At 39.5% G+C, this 21,392-nt stretch overlaps 1 protein-coding gene across 1 annotated transcript; it reads left to right on the forward strand.

The window, feature by feature from the left end:
- Positions 1 to 14,352: 14,352 nt before the first annotated feature.
- Positions 14,353 to 16,588, forward strand: LOC148014478 (uncharacterized). Its single transcript, XM_087666606.1, has one exon. It carries the CDS (start codon positions 14,868 to 14,870, stop codon positions 16,383 to 16,385), a length of 1,518 nt encoding a protein of 505 aa, XP_087522732.1. The 5' UTR covers positions 14,353 to 14,867; the 3' UTR covers positions 16,386 to 16,588.
- The last annotated feature ends 4,804 nt before the right edge of the window (positions 16,589 to 21,392 follow it).

Raw genomic sequence — 21,392 nt, forward strand, 5'->3', positions numbered from 1 at the left:
CATGAAAATGCTATGTATATTATATTATTGGTCATGAGGAAAAATATTGCTAGTAATGCATGCAATGTATGGGAAAATGTATCTTGGTATGATTGATAGTATGTAAATTCCCATGCACAGTCACATTGCAATGGTCAAAAGTATGCAAACAAGAATGTTTCCTTATGCATATGGTGCTCGTAGCATGTCAGGTACACATGAGGGGTTGTAATGAATGAAGTTGAGAGGAGAGAGTAGAATTAGCAAAAGAGAGAGAAAGAGGGAAAGAAGAAGAGTGAGGAATACTAAAATAGATGAAGAAGAGAGAAAGAGGGAAAGAAGAAGAGGGAGGAGATAGGAAAGAGAGGAGAAAGAAGGAGGAAGCCATGGAAGCTTGAGAGGAAGGTAAAGAGTCTATTCTTGGTTATAACTTGATGCCCCAAACTAGATCTCTTACACCTTATATATCCCAATTAGTGTGACTTGGTATTTAAACCCTAGTTCCCATGTCTCCCACTCGTCACATTCCATCCCTACCCTAAGAGTTTTTGCCCTCAAAAACAAAAGACAACTAGAGGGACTTGATAGAGGAGCTAAGTAGTGGGGGTACAGAGTGCTACTTTGATCCACATTACAATGAGAAGGGTGGGTGAAGATTATGGACAGCATGTTATTCACTACACGCTTGCTGGGATAAATCTACCAGAACTTTTGATAGCCTACTCCAAATGGGGCATATCACATGTCAGAATAGAGCTTATGATGTGTACTTTCAATTCATGTAGAAAGCACATGGTTGTAATTTAGGGAGGTGCAAAACTATTCTATGGTAGTGTGAAGTCTGTAGGTAGTGTGTAGTCAAAAGGGGACATAACTAGCTAGTATTCAACTTGTTGGGCCTCTTAAAGGTGGAAAATTTAATTCATAGTAGTGGCTAGGTTCCAAGAGGCTTCTTCTAGGGTAGGCCTTGCCACTTGATGAGGTATTCCTCCTTGATGGATCGAGATCTCAAGTGTTTATCTTGCGGCCCAATAATTGCTTCAGAGATATACAAAATGATACCTTCTTCGTCTATGGGGGATAGCTCTTCCACATAGTCCACTGAGGTGTCAATGAAGAGCTTTAGCTAGCTAACATGAAACACATTGTGAATCTTGGTGGTAGATGGAAGCTCTAATCGGTAAGCCAAGTCACCAACTCTATTGAGGATTTGGTAGGGGCCATAGAAGCAATGGGCCAGCTTATTACTAGTGTCTTCTTTGAGAGTGGAGTAATGAGACTTAGGAACTTTCAATAGGACCAACTCTCCCTCTTGGAATTCCAAATGCCTTCTTTTCTCATTGGCATAAAGCTTCATATAGACTTGTGCCTTCTAAAGATTTACTTTGCATTACTGAAGCAAGGTCTACATGCACTCTAACTTAGCTTTACTTTGGGAGTTGATCTTATCATTGAACAAGATTGTAAGGGGGGGGGGGGGGGGGGGGGAGGCACCTTATACCCATATAATGCCTCAAAAGGAGAAACTCTAATGCTAGAGTGGGTGGAGTTGTTATATGCAAATTCATTCAAGTGGAGTCACATATCCCAACTATGCTATACATCATGACAAAAGTGTTGTAGATACATCTCAAGCTATTTATTTACTTGTTTGGTCTGGCCACCTATGTGTGGGTGGTATGTAGTGGATGGAGCAAGCTTGGTGCCCATAGAGGTAAAGACTGCTAGCCAAAAGTTTCTCATAACTTGGCATCCCAATCATGCACTATGACTTGCGATAATCCATATAGCTTGAATACATAATCCATAAATTGAGTGGCCACCTGAGAGGCAGCGTATTGGGTCTTAGTGGGGATAAAGTGGGTAGTCTTAGTGGGGTGGCCGACTACCACATGTATACTATTCCATCCTTTCTTAATAAAAACCAACGGGTCTAAGCATGGTGTCCTTGCCATTCTACCTAACATGGAACACATTTGATCACAAAATCCTTGGCATTCCTCTATAATTCTTTCTAGTGAAAGCTCTTGGCAATCCTATCATAGGTTTTGAAAACACCCAAATGACCAGTAGTGTAGCAAGAATGAATCTCTTCCATGATCTTCTATGTGAAGGGAGAAGTGTGAGGAGGATGAAAATCTTGCCATGGGACCAAATAAGGCCATGCTTGAGCTGATATTGGGAGTTTTCAACCATTATTTGATGCTGTAATTTTTGAAATATGTGGCTAAATTTCTCATCCAACAAATAAGCTTCTTGAAGTTCCTCAAGCCAATCACTATGCAACTCTGAAATGGAAGACACTCTACACGCCCACATCCGTGAGAGCAAATCAACCATAATGTTATCTTTTCCCTGAGTGTGAGAGATGTTAAAATAATTTTGCAAGGTTGCCAACCTTTGCTTAGAAGTCAAAATAGATTGAGTCAAGAAGTACAAGAGAACTTAATAATCACTCTTCACTCTAAAACGGTTGCTATATAAGTAGTGGTGCCATTTTTTAATAGCGTGGAGGATGACCAATATCTCTTGGTAATAAACATTCATTTTCATCTCCTTGTCATCAAGCTTACAACTCTCAAAAGCAATCACACTATGCTCTTGCAGCAATAGAGCACCAATACCTCAACCACTAGTATCACATTGAATGGTAAACTCCTTGGAGAAGTCAGGGCATACAAGGATGGGGTTTGAAGTAAGCATTTCCTTCAATTGCGTAAAGCTGTGATCAACAATAGCATCCCTAAAGAATGATTCTTTCTTTAACCAACCAATCAAGGGTGATGCAATGGTGGCATAATTCTTAATAAAGCGTCTATAAAATAAAGAGAGACCAAGGAAACCACGTAATGAAGTAATGGTGGATGGTGTGGGCCAATCCTTTACGCATTGTACCTTTTAAGGGTCATCCTATATGCTATTCTTGCTAACAATGTGTGCCAAGTACTCCAGTGATGTGTGCATAAGATACGCTTGCTTTCCTTAGCAAAGAGCTAATGCTCTCTCAAGATATCAAGCACCATTCTGACATGTGCTAAGTGCTTCTCTTGTGACTTATTGTAAATGAGAATGTTATCAAAGAAAACGAGCACAAACTTGAATAGGAAGGGGTAGAGAATTTTATTCACGAGGCTCAAAAATATGGTAGGGGTATTTGTCAAATCAAAAGGTATCACCAAAAAATGATAAAGCCCACAATCAATTCTGAAAGCTGTTTTGATCTCATCACCCTTCCTCATATGCGTATTTGATGGTAGCCAGAGCACAAATCAATCTTAGTCAAGAATTGTGCCCCTTTTAACTCATCTAACAAGTCATCAATGCATGGGATGGGATAGAATCGTGCCCCTTTTAACTCATCTAACAAGTCATCAATCCGTGGGATGGGATACCGGTTCTTAACTATGATTTTATTCAAGTCCCTTTAGTCAATGCACATGCAAAAAGAGCCATCTTTCTTCTTAACTACCAGGACTGGAGATGAATGAGAAAAAGAACTCCCTTCAATGAAATCCATCTCAAGTAACTACTTGACTTGCTTTGCAACTTCTTCATGTTCACACTTGGAGAGGCTTGTACAATAGCTTGGAATGAGGCTCTAAATCAAGTGGGTGGTCCACTTGCCTCTTAGGGAAAAGGATTGTAGGCATCTAAAATAAATCACTATACTTCTCAAGTGAAGCCATCAAGGCAGAATCCCGAGATACTTTCAAGGGCTGATTTGAATTTTCCTTATTCAACAAAACAAAGATGTATGAGCATTTCTTAAACTCCCTTTTGAGTTGCTTTGCTGTAATTAGCTAAAAATCAGCATTATCATGAATTCTCTCTAAGTGGATGAGCTGTCCATGCATCATAAACTCTATGTAGAGCTAGAGAAGTTCATAGTAGTTTTTCCCAAATGTTTCAGTCAGTCACAACCCAAGACAACATCAATGGGACCCATGTTGTCTAATGTGATTAGCTCAACCAATGCCACATAATTCTCAACCAAGCATAGGGGGACTTTGGAGCATACATGTATGGTGCTGATTTCTTCATCACCATTTTCTACTTGAACTTTCAAGGAGTGGTGTAATTCCATAAGGGTGCATTTTAATCGATCAATGGTTGATTTATTGACAAAATTGTGTGTACTACCACTGTCCACAAGAATAAATACATGCTTCCCATTAATATTTCCTTGAATGCATAGAGTGTTGGGGCTCCTATAACCAGTCCAAGCTTCTAGGGAGATTGAGCAAAGGGAGGTGGTAGTCATGTGGGGTACAGTAGGGGTAGTCAAATCAAGAACATGGGATGGTGAACCACTTGGGTCAAGGGAAAACCCATCCTCTGGATCATAGAACTGCTCCTGGTCCAAATCCTTAGTGTACTCTTCATTTTTAGCAAGTAAATCCTCCTCATCAGTGTTCCAATCTTTCATCACATACATGCTATGAACTTTGACCTTAGCTGTCTCGTAAGGGCATCTTGAGGCATGGTCAGTTGTGCATTTATCACCATATTTAAAGCATAAGCCTTTTTCTTTCCATTCCTTTAGAACATCTAGGGGAATGAGCTTTTGAACACTTGAACTATTCTAGGCTAATGCAGTGTGGGATCTATTTTTAGCATATTTACTCTCACCATTAGAGCCAACTATTGTCCCAAAAGTACCCTATTTTCATTCAACATGGAAGGGGGTTAAGTGGGTATTTTGGTGCTACTACTAGCCTCTAAAGACACCCCCATATGGGGCTAACCTCAATGGGGTGCAGGGCTGTCCATAACCTTGCTTACTCCATTACAACTCAACCTCTTCAATTAGTACACTCTGATATTTGTGGTCCCATCAATCCTGTATCTCTCACTGGAGCAAAATACTTCATGGTGCTCATTGATAATTCCTCTAGCTATACTGTGGTATATTTTCTCACAAGGAAGTCACAAGTCTTTTCCAAGTTTCAAGAATGCAAGGAAGCAATTGAAAATAAGCATGAGTCATGACTCAAATCTCTTCGTATAGACAATGGAGGAGAACACACATCAAATGAGTTTGAAGGCTGTTGCAAAGATTTTGGCATTCAACATGAGCTTACCATGCTACATCATCCACAACAAAATGGAGTTGTTGAACGTAAAAATCATACTCTATTAAATGCGGCAACAGCTATCCTGTCACTAGCTCACCTTGGAAAAGAATATCAGGAGGAAGAAATTGTTATAGTAACATGTCTTCAAAAAAGGTTGTACTCTACCTCTCTACACAAGAACACTCCTTATGAACTATGGTTTGGTCACCCTCCTTACCTATCACATTTACAGGTAATTGGATGCACTACTTTTCTTGTCAATACTATGGATCACAAGTCCAAATTCTCTCCCCGAGCTACACAACTAATCTTTATAGGATATGCTGAACCCTATGGTCACAAAGCTTCCATAGGTTCCACAATCACATAATCTCAATCTCTAACCCTTTATCCAGTTGCCCCATTTGCCACCACATCTTCACAAAATCAACATCTAACAATTCTCCTAAGGGGCCCACTATATCCTCTACAACACAATAATCTCTCCCTATTCCCTTCCATGGATGTGCTCAAGTATGCCCCTCTCCCTTACCCCATCATAAATCTCCCTCACAACTTGCCACATGTGGACAAGCCCTAAATCCAACCAAAATCAAATACTCTACCTTTACAAAATCTAGCCAAATATCCTCCAGCTCACGACTCTAGCAACATGATGGCAATTTGGTGTCCTTCTTTGTGCAGCAATTAGTGCAAATCTTACCTGGGTCAACTGCTAACATACCTGGCTAGCTTGCCACACTGTCATAGCAGCCCACGTTAGATTTTAGCACATGCACCATTTGGCGTCAAACCATCCATGTTGGATATCCACGCAAGTCACCACCAGTAGGCTCACTCCTCATCTAGCTCCAATGACAAAAAAACTTGAAGCCTTTTCTCTCTCTAAATTACCAAGAATAAGCTCTCTAGTTGAATCTTTAGAGTTTTATAAATCTCAATAGCCCCATGCTCCCATCATTCGATTTTCCAAGGCCCAGACTACTACAGTTAAACTAGTCTATCTTAGTCCACACATAGATGCCTCCTCTCCTAAAAATTTTTCTCCATTCATCCCTAATAAGCTCTCCACTGAAAATCCCACAAATCAAGCACTCCTTCCCAACCTTTGAAGATCTACCCGCATAACTGCAATGTCCTCCACTTCAAGCAACTCTTGTCCTACTGCTCTCATTGTAACCACCCTTAAACCCCCATCTCCAAGTTCCCCTTCCATGCCCATTACTCTCTTTAGCTCTTCCGACTCCGAAAATGATGAAGTTACCTCCCTAACAACTCCATGTTACAAGAGCTTACATAACCATCTCCAAGCTAACATTGCCCTTGGACAGTCCTTGGACAAGCTCGACATCCACCTCTCCTAATATGATTTGGAAGCCACCCAATTGACCTTCCATCAATCAAGCACTTCAACATCATGAAGCCTCTCAATGGCAAGTTGCACTACTCAAAGAATATAAGGCTCTTCTTCACAACAATACCTGGACATTGGTCCCACTTCCTCTTGGAGAATCTGCAATCAACTGCCTGCAAATGGGTACTTCATAAAAAGCTCAAACCAGATGGCACTATTGACAAGTACAAAGCCCAACTTGTAGCTCGTGGTTTCGAAGAAATTGAAGGCCTCCACTACGGAACTACATTCTCTCCCATACTATCTATGACTTCCTTACGGGTACTAGTTTCCATGGCTGCTCATTTCAAATTTATTCTCCATCATGTTAATGTAAAAATTACCTTCTTGCATGGTCACTTTGATGAAAAAATCTATGTGTCTCAACCTCCAAACTTTGTTGATCCAAAATTTCCTACTCATGTCTATTTATTGCATAAAGCCCTCTATGGCTTGAAACAAGCACCAAGGCAATGGTGCACTCGCATTCATTCTCACTTAATACACCATGGCTTTAGACAACTAGATATCAATCATAATGCCATGTCTCATTTGGCTGTAATAGATTATGGACCTATGCATTATTTTATTAGCATTGAAATTGAACAAACACCCACATCTATCAAAATGCATAAACATATCTACATTATGTATATTCTCTCACGCTATTCCATGCTCCATTGTAATCCCATGGTCACTCCACTTGCCCAAAATATCCAACTAAATCCATCTTAATCTCACTCTCGTTCAAAATTTGAGTAGACTCATGAAATGGAAACTATTCATTATATGGAGGCATTGGGAAATCTCCAATTTCTAATTACCTATACCCATCCAAACTTATCTTATGCAAGACATATTCTTTCCAAAGCGATGCATCAACCCACTTATGAACATTGGAAGAAATTGAAATGTGTCTTAAGATACCTCAACGCAGATTGGTGATAAAACAAAATTGCAATGCAAATCCTTTGCATGCTTTGATGGGTAGGGAAAAATATTCTATTTGAATTCAATGTACTCTCTTATTTTTTTGCAGTTGTATTCAATTAAAATTCAAATGGAATCCTTTTGAGGGGGGATGTTAGGATAAAAGTTTGAATAAGATAAGGATAGGTGAATATGTTGACAAAAGGATCCCATAGTTATCCACTTTGTAAATATCTCAAATATTTTAGAGAAGAAGTCCACCTACCTCATTCAATGTACCATGTTAATATACAACTACTAGCAATGAGATTAACAACTGTAGTTTACACTATTTTCTGCATTGTCTCTGTCTCTTTCTCTCATTGCACACAGTGTACTTTCATCTACTAATAATCTAATTCCTGGTTTTCACTACAAAGAGGGACAGGAGGAGAGTAGGGACAAGAGCCATGGTAGCTTGCAGGAGAAGAGAGAGAAAGGGACTGGAATAAAAAGTAATTAGGATTTTTGCCCTCTTCTAACTCCTAAGTCTCCAACTTTGGTCTTGGAATCCCTAAAAGTTGCATGAAAAGGAGTGATGACTTGCTAAGTTAACCATTTGACCTCCAGATATGTCGGAAGCTCAAGCCATACCTCTTGCTTACTCCAAGAAGAGATGTAACTAACTATAATCCTACATATTGTACCTGTACCTGTGACCTGAATAACTAGGGTTTTAAATTTGAAAAGAGGACTAGATAGAGAAAGAGGAAAGGAGAAAAGGACCAAAGCTTGATGCTCTGAAACCACTTGTAATGAGTGAAGTTGAGAGGTGAGAGGAGAATGAGTAGAAGAGAGATAAAGAGGGAAAGAAGAAGAGGGAGAGAGATTAAAAGAAAAGAGAGAAAGATAGAAAAGAGGGGAGAAAGAAGGAGGAAGTCATGCAAGCTCAAGAGGAAGGTGAAGAGTGAGAGTTCTTGATTATATCTATATGCCCTAAACTGAGTATCTTACACCTTATATACCCCAGTTAGTGCGACTGGGTGTCTAAACCCTAGTTCTTGTGTATCTTGCTCATTATAGGGGCTAGTCAACTAAATGCAATGTTGCATATTAGTTAAGTTGGAATTGCAACAATGTGAAAGAATAAAGCATTACAATGCTTAAGGGGAAGAAAGGCCTACAACAACTTAGTGGAGATTTCGAGGGAAGAACAGTTAGAGGTAAAGTTTTCATATGCTTCTTAGTGAAGCTTCAACGTTGTTTCACCAATAGATGCAAAGTGGATGGAAGAGAATGACTTGGTAGGCCATACTTAGTTATTGCAACTTTACCTAGATGCCTTTCAGTTATAGCAAGCTCAGTCAAGTTCAGCAAAGAAGGGGTTTAGAGAGTATTGCCCGATTCTCAAGAGGGAGGTAGCACTTCCACTTTGCCAGTTGTGGTGGTGGATAGCTCTCGTTCAGCATGTATCCAAAGTAATGTGCTAGCACTATATTTATCATGAGGTTACCACTAAGTGTACTAGTCATTATGAGATGTATGTAGACAAGTATGAGTTTCACTCGCGCAACTCTGGAACTTTACTTTTGCATCAACTTATGATCAATTTGATATGAATTTTACCTCAATTTTGAGAAAAAAATTCTAATCAGTTTTAGCTTACTTTTTTATTAGCTTGAGAATCGTTTATGGTCACTTTTGGGATTAGTTTTGCATCAATTTTTGCATTATTGTTGCTGGTTAGTTTTTACAATGAGTTTATGATTAGTTTGGGGTCACATTTGCAGTAGTTTGTGATCAATTCTCATAGCAACAAAAGTGATCAATTTATGATCAAATTGTTCACATCTAGTTCCATGGATAGCATCATATTAGTAAATGCTATTGATAGTTTTAGCCATGCTTTATGTTGAATTAATACTTTTCTGTGGTTGATAGTCAGAACAGTTGAGAAACATGAGTTATGGATGCATCTAATGAGTTTCTAGCCATAGTTTTGGACCAATTTTCAATTTTATGTTATGTATATACTGGCTAGAAATTTTCTACAAGTATGGGACATGTAGCATGGTTGGACAACAGTGGCCAATGTTGTGGCTATGATGCGTTATGGAGATTCTATTGCAGTATGCTTTTCCTTTGGCACAATGCAATGCAATCGAGGATGATTGCAAGGATTTCAAGGGAGGACGTGAGATTTTGAGATACTTTAATATTGTTGATAAAATTTTATTAAGTTATTAATCAAATGTGCAAGGTTTTATGCACATGTGAGGCACATGGTAGTTATTTTTTGGTAAGAAGCCAAGGACCTCGAGGATGCAGTGGTTGTCAAAGGCAAATGTTGTGATAAGTTATGCCAGTTAGGCTTTGGGGATTAGTTGGTGTCAATTTTGATAGTGGGATAGTTATTTGGTCAATAAGTATCGGTGGCAACACTAGGGATTAGCATTAATTAATTAATTAATGCTACTCTAAGGGCCAACAAAGGCTAGGGGCCACTCCACTTACAAATTGGCCTAGCCAATTTAATTATTGGTTTATAGAATTAATTTTTTTAGCACTAAAATAATTATTAAATTTATTTTTAGAATTAATATCTTGAAAATTATTTAACTAAGTTGTATAGTATTGAAAAATGGGATTAGAAGGCTACTACTTGTGGCAAACATGCCTATGTAAGCTGAGAAAACGTTTTGGGGACTGTCAACTTACAACTTGGGAGAGAGGAAGAGAGAGCTGCTGGTCCATTTTCTGATCAGAGAATAGCAATTTGTTGTAGAAGATAGCCATCTGGGGGTCTCAGCACAGGGAGTTACCTTTTACGGGCTAGCAACATCGTTGTTGATCAAGTGACAACATTTTGGAGGTGGTCTCAAAGAAAATCAGATTTCTCTCTCATCTTGGCTTTCTCTCACCTTCTCCAATCCATTCTCAAGAGATCTTAGCATTTCTCAGCCATTTTGGGTAGATCTCAGTCAAATTTGGTGGATAGCAGAGAGGTCTCAGCTATAAACCCTAAATTTTTGCAAAAAATAGGGTTTAGAAACCACCTTTAGACTCGTGCCAATATGAGAAGGCATTGTACATTGAAATCAACACATGAAATTCATGGAATTAGCAAGGATTTCAGATGCCAGGCCATCCATTGTGAATTGGGGCAACATTTGGCCAATTGGGTTCCGTTTGTGCAAATTTCTAGGTGAAAATCAAGGGGCAATTGACTCAAATTGCTTGCTAATTGTATGTACATCAAGGGGCTTTTGGATCAGCAAAAGAGATTGTGGAATCTCAACTTCTACTCAATCCATCAGCAATTAAACTTAAAGAAATACCAAAAGAGGTGCCAGTTTTGGGGCCAACCAAGTGTCTATTGTCCAAGATTTTTAAGGTAAATTATACATTTCAATTTATGTTTATTTGTTGATTGCTATCATTAAGTGCTTAATTAGGGAGTTACCACCCTTTTCAAGAAGGAAGGTTGGTTTCATCTCCCACTTTAAGAGGCTCAATGGGCACAAGGCTTAATGGACATCCTTGTTTTGACCCCAGACTACATGCGAACTCATGCGAATAGCGCTTTGATTTAGAATAATTCTGTATCTACATTAATTATAACCAAGATCTTCATACATGCAATGAAAGTACTCATCATAAGCTTCGTTTTGACATGTGGCACGCCCTATTGGAGCAACCCATCAAAATTTAGATTTACCCTAACAACAATGGATAACACGTTGTCTATACTCTAGTCCCCATGTAACCATGCCCATTTTATGTATATCATCTATATATATCCATATGCCCCAATTTGTCTTGAATATGAGCTCCCCTATCCAAAATTTGTCTCATTATAATGTTAATCAAAGAGGTATTATGTAGCCCCACTCCTTAGCCAATGTAGTAAGTCCCTCTCTTTTGTTTTATTTGTTAGGGCAAAAACCTTTGGGGTTAGGATGGAGTGTAAGGAGTGAGATTGCATAGGAACTACATGTAAATACTGAGTCACACTGATCGAGGTATAAAAGATGCAAAGAGACCCAGTTAGGGAGTCCAAAAATAATCAAAGAACTATCTCTTCACCTTCACCAAGCTTGTATGGCTATCTCCTCTTCTTTCTCTCTCTTTCTACCTTTCTCTCTCCTCTTTGTAGTTCTCTCTCTCATGTCCTCTTCTTTACAAGGTGCCATATAAAGGGTTTATTTATAGATTGAATAGAAGTTTGCACCTTGCACTATTGCATGTGGTGAAGGGCCTCCTAGGATGCAAATGTTAGTGAGTCCATTAGTATTGTTGAGGCCTTGAGATTGGTGAGGGATTCTTGAGTGATGGGTGGCAAAAGTAAGAATATTTGGTAGTCCTTGGAGGGCTACAAAGGTGTTAATATAAAGCGGATTACCTTGGTATGATGGAAATACATGACACATGTAATTATGAGGAGGAGCAATGAGAGAATGTGGAGAGGTGCAGGTACACTCCATCTTGCCTCAAAGATTCTTGAATTGTACTATCTATCCCTATTGCAATGATATGTTATTCAAACCCTATCGATGCATGATGTAGTAGAGCTCCCATGGGGAGGAAGAGGTAGTGAGCCTAGATACAAGGATGTCATAGGAATGTTGTTGGTTGATGGGGCTAAGGGAGAGGTGATAGAGAGAGTGTGAGCAAGGGCTATTGGAACTAGTGCTAGTAGCCTCAATTGAGGCAAGGTGGAGCAATTGTCAATATGTCTAAGCAATTTTGATTAGGGTGCATGTACAGAGGACATGTGGTGGGAAGTAGTGTTCTTACCACCACGTGGTTAAACTTTTTGCCCTAGCATGTACTTAGCCTGCCACAACTAGTAACTAGACCATTCTAGTTATTTTCATGGAGCTTCCTTTTGTTGGAAATTTCGCTAGTGTACCCTTTATATATTATTGTGTTATTATTCCATCGGCCCTTCCATCTTAGCTTTGCTATTGATAGGGTGCCAAGTTTTCAATAATGTGTTAGAGTTGACCCCTTAATTATCAGCTTCATCGAGCTAAAGTATGTACAATCCCAATCCAATTCATTGAACCTAGTTGGCTTGATTGTAGCTCCCTAAAGACCGTAGGAATTTCCTCATCCTATATTCTAGTTTTCCCCCAAGTTGTATTGGAGAATGGGAATGTGGATGTTAAGTAGGAAATTGGAGAGGCAAAAAAGGATTATCTAATCATTAGCTTACCAAAACAAAACAAATGATCCTAGCTTCCACACTTCTTGTTTTACTATCCAAATTTATTTTTCATAATGTCCCAAAATATTCAGCTTCCATAGCTTCCTCCTCCCTTCTCCCCTCTCTTTCCTATCATTCTCTCTCCTCTTCTAGTCTTTCTTTCTCTTCTATATTATAAGTTTGACCACGACTACCACCTTGGCCTTTGCCATGATCTCTACCTCTCCTTGTAGAGTAAAATACCTATTTAAACGTGTTTTTTGTTTTGAGAAAAAGAGAAATCTAAGTGAATGTTATTCTCCTCAAGTATCAACATAGAAATCAAGTCTGCAAAGCAAAGTCAGGGATATTCTTGCACGGGATTGTGAATCCCCAAGTACCGATGTGGAGGTCAACCGACTTGCGCATGGTGGGGGCTCTTAGACCACTATTCTAGCTAGTGTTACTCAGCAAATGTTAACCTTGAAGAGGTCCATGACGAGAGAATTTATTTGCGTATTACACTCCCAAATGATAATAGATTATAACTAATCAGAATTGTTTTAGTCGCAAATTATCTTCACAAAGAAACGACTGTGGTCAGGACGTGCGTGCATGCACATGACACATTTCATTAATCGTATTTACCTCCCTACTTATTGAATTTTTTACGTGCGCGGGAGGGTGTGTGTGGAGTCTGGACACCGAAATATAAATAAAATAGTATTTTATTGATTAGGAAAATATAGTAACAGGGGAAATTGGAATCCATGTGTCTGGACTCTGGATCGGGAAAGCGGGCGGGTCTGCGACGCGCATTCAATTCGTCGATCGAAGGCAGCAAATTTTTCCACAAAAAGAAATTTCATAAATTTGTCGTTAAAGACGGCCATTTAAGTGGGAATTTGGAAATGCTATTTTGACGGATATAATATTATATAAGTTTATATATAGCATATCGAATTTATTATGCATCAAATATGTATGCATAATATATATTAGTATTTTAAGAATGTGGAGGAATCGGATCCAGGCAGAGCGGCGGACAATGAATCGGGGACTCGGGAGGGCCCAAATTAGAAGGGGTAAAATATACTTATGAAAAATGGAAAAGAATGGAGTATTTTCCCGAACAGAAAATGCCATTTTTAAAATAATGCAATTTTAAAGAAGTAGTTTTACAATATATTAAGGGAGATTTTATGAGAACGAAAAATAGATATAATCCAGCTTAATTTCAAAAAAGTCATGACGCTTTTTTAAGACCTCTGGAGCGCTTTTTGACATTTTTAGAATACATTTTTTATTGCGATTGGAAAAAAGAATATAGAGAAATTCAAATCAAAGTTTGCAAATTTATTTTTTTAAAAAAATTATGTTGCAGGCTTATTTTCATTGATTTAGTTGTTTTACTGCAATTTGATAGTTGGATGATAAACCGGAAACTTTAACGAGATTTTGATTATTTCGCTGGGCAGCGTTCACACGGGCGCGTATATTCTGGTTTCTCGGAAGTGGAGAGCGCGCTGCGCGACTGAGATCTGAGAGAGAGGGTTCTGTTCTTCGGAAAACACAGAGAGAGGGGGAGGGGGAGGGGGAGGGGGAGGGAGAGGGGAGCTGCCTGTGTGTGTCCATTTTCAGCTGAAGTCCTTTTTTTCAACGGCCTCCTCCTCTCTCTCTCCCTCTCTCTCTCTCTCTCTCTCTCTATATTATTTATAGGCCCACCTCTCTCTCTCTCTCTCTCTCCTCGCTCTTCCCATTCTGTTTTTCCCTCCACTACCTCTACTAACACACACACAAAGCTCTCTCTCTCTCTCTCTCATTCCAGTCTTTTGTCCTGCTGCTTCTTCTTCTTGTTTGCCTTTTAACACCCCATGCTTTGCAACGCCCTGCACTCATTGTACTGAGTAGTTGCACATTCTCATCAGCACAAAGAAAAAAGAAACCAAGTAATCACTCACACAGACACAGAGAGAGAGAGAGAGAGAGAGAGAGAGAGAGAGAGAGCTTCGTCTTCCTGGTACTCCTAGCTGCTGGTACTAGAGAGAGAGTGTATGTGAGACAAAGAGACATCCTTTCATCTTCCTCTTCCACTTCCTGCTGCTCCTCCTCCCTCCATTTCTCTTCTTGAGACTAGAAGCATAGCAAGTTGAGTCAGACAGAAGGTGTCTGAAATAGAATAATACTGTCTAGTGAAGCCTCCTGAATAGAGTGTGAATCCACACACACACACACCCTCTCTCTCTCTCTCTCTCTCTCTCTCTCTCTCTCTCTCTGCCTTAACCTGATGCTTTGCCCATTAGCTCCTTAGCCTTCCCTTGCAATGCATCCCCCCCAGAAGCACCCCATCTCAATCAAAACCCAGCTCATTGCAGAAAAATACTTGCTATCCCAAGACCCTTCTGATGAAGAAGCGGAGGATTCCCCACCTTCCGGCACCTCCAAGAGCATGCCATTCAGGCCCAAAAGAATAAGAGTCATCTGCACAGATCCAGATGCCACTGATTCATCCTCATCGGACGACGACGATGGCGATGATGGCGAGCCCTCGTGCTCTGCTCCATTGAAGAGACAGGTGCAAGACATCTACATCTGTTCAGGAGAAAGCATTGCAGGCATCAAAGAAGCTGGCTTTGGAAAGAAGAACGCCAGAACATGTGTGAAGAAAGATGAAGGTGGAAGAGAGAAGGCTATGGTCAGGACCTTTGTGCAGAAAGTGATGCCTGTGTCGCATAGACAGCATCAAAAGTGTGTGATCAGGTACAGAGGGGTAAGAAAGAGGCCATGGGGCAAATGGGCAGCTGAGATTAGAGACCCCTCACAGGGAGCCCGGCTATGGCTTGGCACATACGATACCGCAGAAGACGCTGCCCGCGCATATGACAATGCAGCCAGAAAGATCAGAGGCCCTTATGCTCACACTAATTTTTCACTCGATCCTCCTTCCATTATCACTAATCCTACAGCCAGCAGCACTAATCAGGCACCATCCCTCCCTTTTCATCAGGCGTCTTCTTCTAGCATGTCTCATCATCTCCATCATCAGCTTAATCATTCTCTTCCTGCCAGTCAAATACCTGCATTCAGTTCTGGAACCCCTTTTCTTCAAGATTTGAATACACTCTGGTTGCCTATGGACATGGACATGTCTCCATCATCATCCGCATCACCATCTTTTTCATTGCTGGATTCTTGCTTGAGTTTCCTGGACATTCCCTCAGGTTCTTTTGATGAGCTGGCTGATGATGGAAAAGCCAGCAATGTGTCCATATCCTCACCTTCTTCTGTTCTTGTGGATTGCTTGAGCTTTGAGGATGCTTCTCTCTCAATGGAGGCATCATCCACCACAACAAGCTCTTCAACAACAGCAAAATCTAACCTCTCATCTTGTTCTTGTTCACCACAGCATTCAAGTTGCACAAGCTCTCTTAAAGAGAGCCATCGTCTTCCCAGGTGTCTCTTCCAAGACATTGCAGAACAAGATAAGCAATGCAAAACAGATGCAAGGGCCACTAATCAACACACTAATGCTACTAATCATGCAGATTCCACCATGTTTTCATCTGATTACTTCAAGGGGGACCATCAACCCCCATCCTGTGGCAATGCACAAGAAGCAACAGTACACAATCTTCAGGAAGGAAAGGATTTCGCAGTAAGCTTTGATGTAATTAATGATAATGGTAACCTTATGTCAGGTGCTAAGCTTGGTGCAATGGAGGGTAGTTCAGAGATTGGGCTGGCCGACATAGCCGACCTCTTCAAAGAAGCTGTCGACTATGAGCCCATTCTGGGCTTGGAGTCTGAAATGATGGAAAACCCATCATTCCTCTGGCTCTGACAGGGAAAAACCCTAACCCCTGAGTGTGAGCGAGGGAGAGATTCTCACTTCCTTTCTCTCAGAAACAAAACCCATGTTTCTGTAATCGAGGCATTAATCCTATTTGTAATCAAGCTATTAATGCAACATACGCAGATGTAATCAAGCTCTTTTCTTTCAAAGAAGATTAACATATCTAGTGCGTGACTTGTGATGCAATCGAGCTCCCGATCCAATGCAGATTAACAAATTTGTTTCAGTTTCTTAGCAGCAATCCAAATTACTGCAACTAATTAAGCTCATAATCCAATGCAGATCAACACTATTATGCGGTAATGCAAATTACTGAAACTAGTTAAGCTCTCAATCAATGAAGATTAAGATTAAGATTAAGACTACTGTTTGATTTCATTTGCTTAGCAGTAAACCCAATTACTTAAACCAATGAAGCTCTTAATCCAATGCAGATTAACATCAATCACACCGTCAATCGCATTAATGTTTGTCTCTCTGGAACATTGAATGTGCTGATTGGTACCGAACGGCTCAGATGCGGACTGTGAACAGTCTCGACTCTCTCACAGTCTGAGGCTCACTGAAATGAATTCCATTGGCAATATATCAAACACCAGTAACACGTTTCACTGTACTTTGTCCCTACACAAAGTTACAACTTACAGCATGTGTAGGGGGAAACATTGTCGCCATTTTTATTCTGTATAAATCGAGCATTCAAAGCGTACAATATGGGATTAAAAAATCTCGCCTCTTAAAGGCAATTCATGTTGAGACAGCAATCAATTGCAGCCGAATTTCAGATGGCAAGATGTCCCTTTTCCCGTTCTACGTTTTATCAATTTGCTCAATGTTTCTATAGATATGAGTATCTATTATTAGGTTTGAGTCTTGTACAACAGTTCTATGGTTATGACTCATGAGGATATATTGTTGGAGTTTTGTACAACACTTGACCTTCCAATCCTACCCACTTAGGAAAAACTAGATACAAAAACCTTTAACTCAAAATTTTTGAAGTTTGGAGGGATTTTTGAATCTCTCTCTCTCTCTCTCTCTCTCTCTCTCTCTCTCTCACAAGGGAAATGGTCTCCGTAATCCGTAAACGTTTCATCAACACTTTAGTAGATAAAAGGTATAAACAAAAAACAAAAATGAAAACATGGTGGGTAAAGAACATTGGTTATGTTCGTGTAATGTATGTTCCAAAATCTACTTTGTGTGTGTGTGTGTGTGTGTGTGTGTGTGTGTATGTGTGATAGGCCGCCCTTGATATTCAATCAAGATAGTAATGACATTGAGATCATCCTCCACGTTTGACTTAATCACTCTAGATTGCAAACAACTAGATATGCTTACAAGCGAAGATAGAATATGCACATGCATTTGTCTTCTCTATCTTTATGGTTGTTATATCTTTTGCTACACTTTCTTCCCTGCACTCTTATGAGGTTAATCCCTGTGTTTGGAGGAAAGACAAGGAACTTCACGCTTCTACAGATGCATTTTAAAATCTCTAGTGACATTCTCCTTCGCACAAGGTCTGTTCGCCCTCCCTACATCTACAACTTAGTATGTGAAGCATTAGTCTGTTTGTTGAAGCAACATCATCTTTATCTAGGCTATGTAGCACCATCATCTTATGTAAGAAGATGAAATATGCACATGGGATTGTACTCTCTGCCCTCTTGATCATTATTTTTTGCGACATCTACTTCATCAATGCAGTAGTGTAGATGTCTTGGATGTAGAACTTCCTTGTCCCAACAATGAGGAACAAACAAACTAAGCTCCCAAAAAAGCTAACTATAGTCATGTTCAAGAAGGTTATCTTAAAGGCATTGAAGGCCAACACATGTCAAGTATGAGAGACCTTGCTTCCTTGCCTCTTGACATACAAGTAGCCACCCACTCTCATATTTAGCAAATAAGAGCCCAATGGGCTAGCAATTCCCCAACATTGACGAGAGTCACACATTACTTCATCCCAAACAACATTGAGATCACTACTAAGTGTAGAGGGACCTAAGCTCCAAGGCACATGCCCACTAGTATACACACTATGTACAAAGACATTGGTGATGGCAAGACTATCATTAGATGCCCACACAAGCTAGGCCTAGGAAGATGCTTAGCATGAGTGTTTGGATGGTAGTGCTATGGGAGGAGCTTCGAGGAGAAGCCCATGATAACACTTCCCAAGAAACTCCATATGTTCATGAGGCTTAAAAAGGTGCTTATGCTAATGCGGGTGGTACCCCAAAGATGCCCCTATTTAACCCATGTTGTTGATGGCTAACGAATGTGGCATGCACCTTGCATGTGTTGGCCAGAAAGAGGATCCACATGTCCAAGCTAAGCAAGGTTTGACATATGGTGAAGTCATTCCCTATGTGCAGCCAATGGGAAAATAATGATTTGGTAGATTTGTTAATCGAAACTTTAAGTTCAATTTATGTAGAAGCTATTAGAATGACTCCATCTTTTCAAAAGTATTGGATTCCTTGGCATATAGTGTCACATCACGAAGTTGGTCACCTTTGTTTGCCATATGGCCCTCATCTACATGTCCTTCTTGATCATGTTCTTAGTCTCATGAAGTTGCTCACTTTTGTTAGCCATATGGCCTTCATTTGCATGTCCATCTTGATTAGCTTGCTTAGAATGGCCACCAGTTTGGATTGAAGATGCAAACACATCAACAGACTTATCATGTATAAGTTGAATTCACATCTAATTACATGTTTCAATAAAGACACCCTAGTTCAGATAGGTACAACAAGTATAGACATGGCAAGGAGCAACACATTAACTAATGGACCTTCACGAGAAGAAGACACGCCACATTAATGGAGTTAGTCAAGATTTAGTTTTAGTTACTTTTCAAATGATGCCCTTCTTTCTTATTTTTAAACTAGAGGGTTTTTGCCTCTTTTGGTCCTAAGATTACTTCCCCATAGCCATGCTTGATGTTTGAAGCACTATGGCCCAAAATTTGAAGGATTGAAGCTAGATTTGAGATGTATTCATCCATCGCAATCATATCCAACTTTTTGAAGCTCAAGATTAATCAATGATGCATTAGTGCTTGGTCCTAAAGCTTTCTTACAGAGATTTAACATCAATATTGGAGTGTACCTACAAGGTTGGGGGATTATTGGACAATAAGAAGTCATCATGGGCCACATTTTGATGGTTTCTTTTTGTAATGTTGACCCTCTTAAGAATGAGCTCTTGGATAATAGGACATTGTCAAGAATCTCATGAATTCTTGATATTTGAAATCTTATAGCTTCATCTTTCTATGTGGACTCTTCATCAAGCAATCTTGAAGGCATTTAATCAAAGATTTATGCTTCCATAACATATTTGGGCTAATCTCCATATGAGCAATGTTTAGGAGGTAAAGGATTCATAGATTACAAAATCATTGATATGCTTATGTCTAAGTGATTCCATCCTCTTGTCAAAGAGCTTGGCACATTGGTTATGTTGATGGCATGCTTATTTGACCATGTTGGCAATGGTTGATTCATCTTGGCAGTGATTCAATCTACCCTGTGATTTATAGGACATTACTCAACTCACTATAGTCATTAGGATGGTTGGTATAGGTCTTTGATTACTTCCTGTAGATAAAAAATTAGTGTATTGGTATCCTACATGGTTTCTTCAGCTCTACCAGTGAGCCTATAGGGTTAAATAGGGTCAAAGTTGGATCTATAGGTCTCTTATAGGTTCATCCAAATAGGGACAAGTTTTGGATAGTTTTTGTCAACCATCTTTGGGTTGTTTGTCTTGATCAAAATTTTAGTATTAAGTGCTTTCAAAGAGGACAAAGTAAACTTTGATATGAATCAATAAGTTTGTTTATTAGAACTTTCTAGCAAAAGTTATGGCCAATTTAGTGATAGTAGGTACTACAAGACTATACTCTAAAATGGAAAGGAAATATAGTATTATGAGCATTATCAGAGAGATTGGTTCTAGCAAGTGAGATGTTCCTTTGCTTGACATAATGGGTACTTTGGCACATGTACTTATGGCTTTTGATGACTCTAAAGTGGAAGTAGATGTGGTAGAGGTGAGTATGATTGAATAAGTACTTCTCTACCAACTAAAACCTCATGTTTCTCAATTGATACAACAAAGGATTATGCAGACCCTCATCAGCCTTCATGACAACACTATTTTCCAAGGATGTATATGTAATGTGAAAGCCAAAATAATGATGGTTGGACCATGGTCTAGAGGTTCAAGCTAAACTATTAGCATCATTGAGGTATTTTTACAGCAGGGGTACTACTCTTTTGTAATCTTTTCAAGGTAGGGATGTACTACATTTGCTTGTATTACTACTTAACTAGTCATCTAAGGAGTAGTTAGAATATGTAGTGGTATTACTCTCCAGCTAAGATTGATGCTAATCAGCGGGCCATGATAATTTGTACACTTCCATTGGTTACGCAGTAGCCATGGGCTCCATTGGAAGGACAATTAGCATAGGAAATTGAAAATGTAGGCATGAATTCATTAGTCAAGCTTATTGAGAGAGGTTCCATCATGATCAAAGAATATGTTAATTTCATATTGCTTCATCTTTGTACTTACAATGAAGATCTGTGTGCTTGCATGGAGATGGCAATTAACCTTTTGCTAGAGAATATTGAATTGGCTGAAACTATGTCAAATGAGCTTTATTTTGACCCATCAAATGATCTTACATAATCCCATCAAATGAGCTTACATAATCCCATCAAACTAAACTACGTCAAATGAGCTTACATAATCTCATAAAAATATTTTAGTTTTACTACAATAGGGTCTATAGTCGACAACATGCTATCTATTGTTTGCAAGTGCCTTTTCATGGAGTTATGGTGGTCCAATTCTCAAGCTTATAATCTACAATGGATATACATATGGTCTACTTGGTTTTTCACTCTTTATTCCATCCATTCCATGCTACATATTAGTGATTTCTCTTTTTTTGTAGCCATTGCAACAAAGTAG

This window comes from Lygodium microphyllum, chromosome 25 (assembly GCF_053477565.2).
Source record: "Lygodium microphyllum isolate KBCC chromosome 25, Lygodium_microphyllum_v1.1.10, whole genome shotgun sequence".
NCBI lineage: Eukaryota > Viridiplantae > Streptophyta > Polypodiopsida > Schizaeales > Lygodiaceae > Lygodium > Lygodium microphyllum.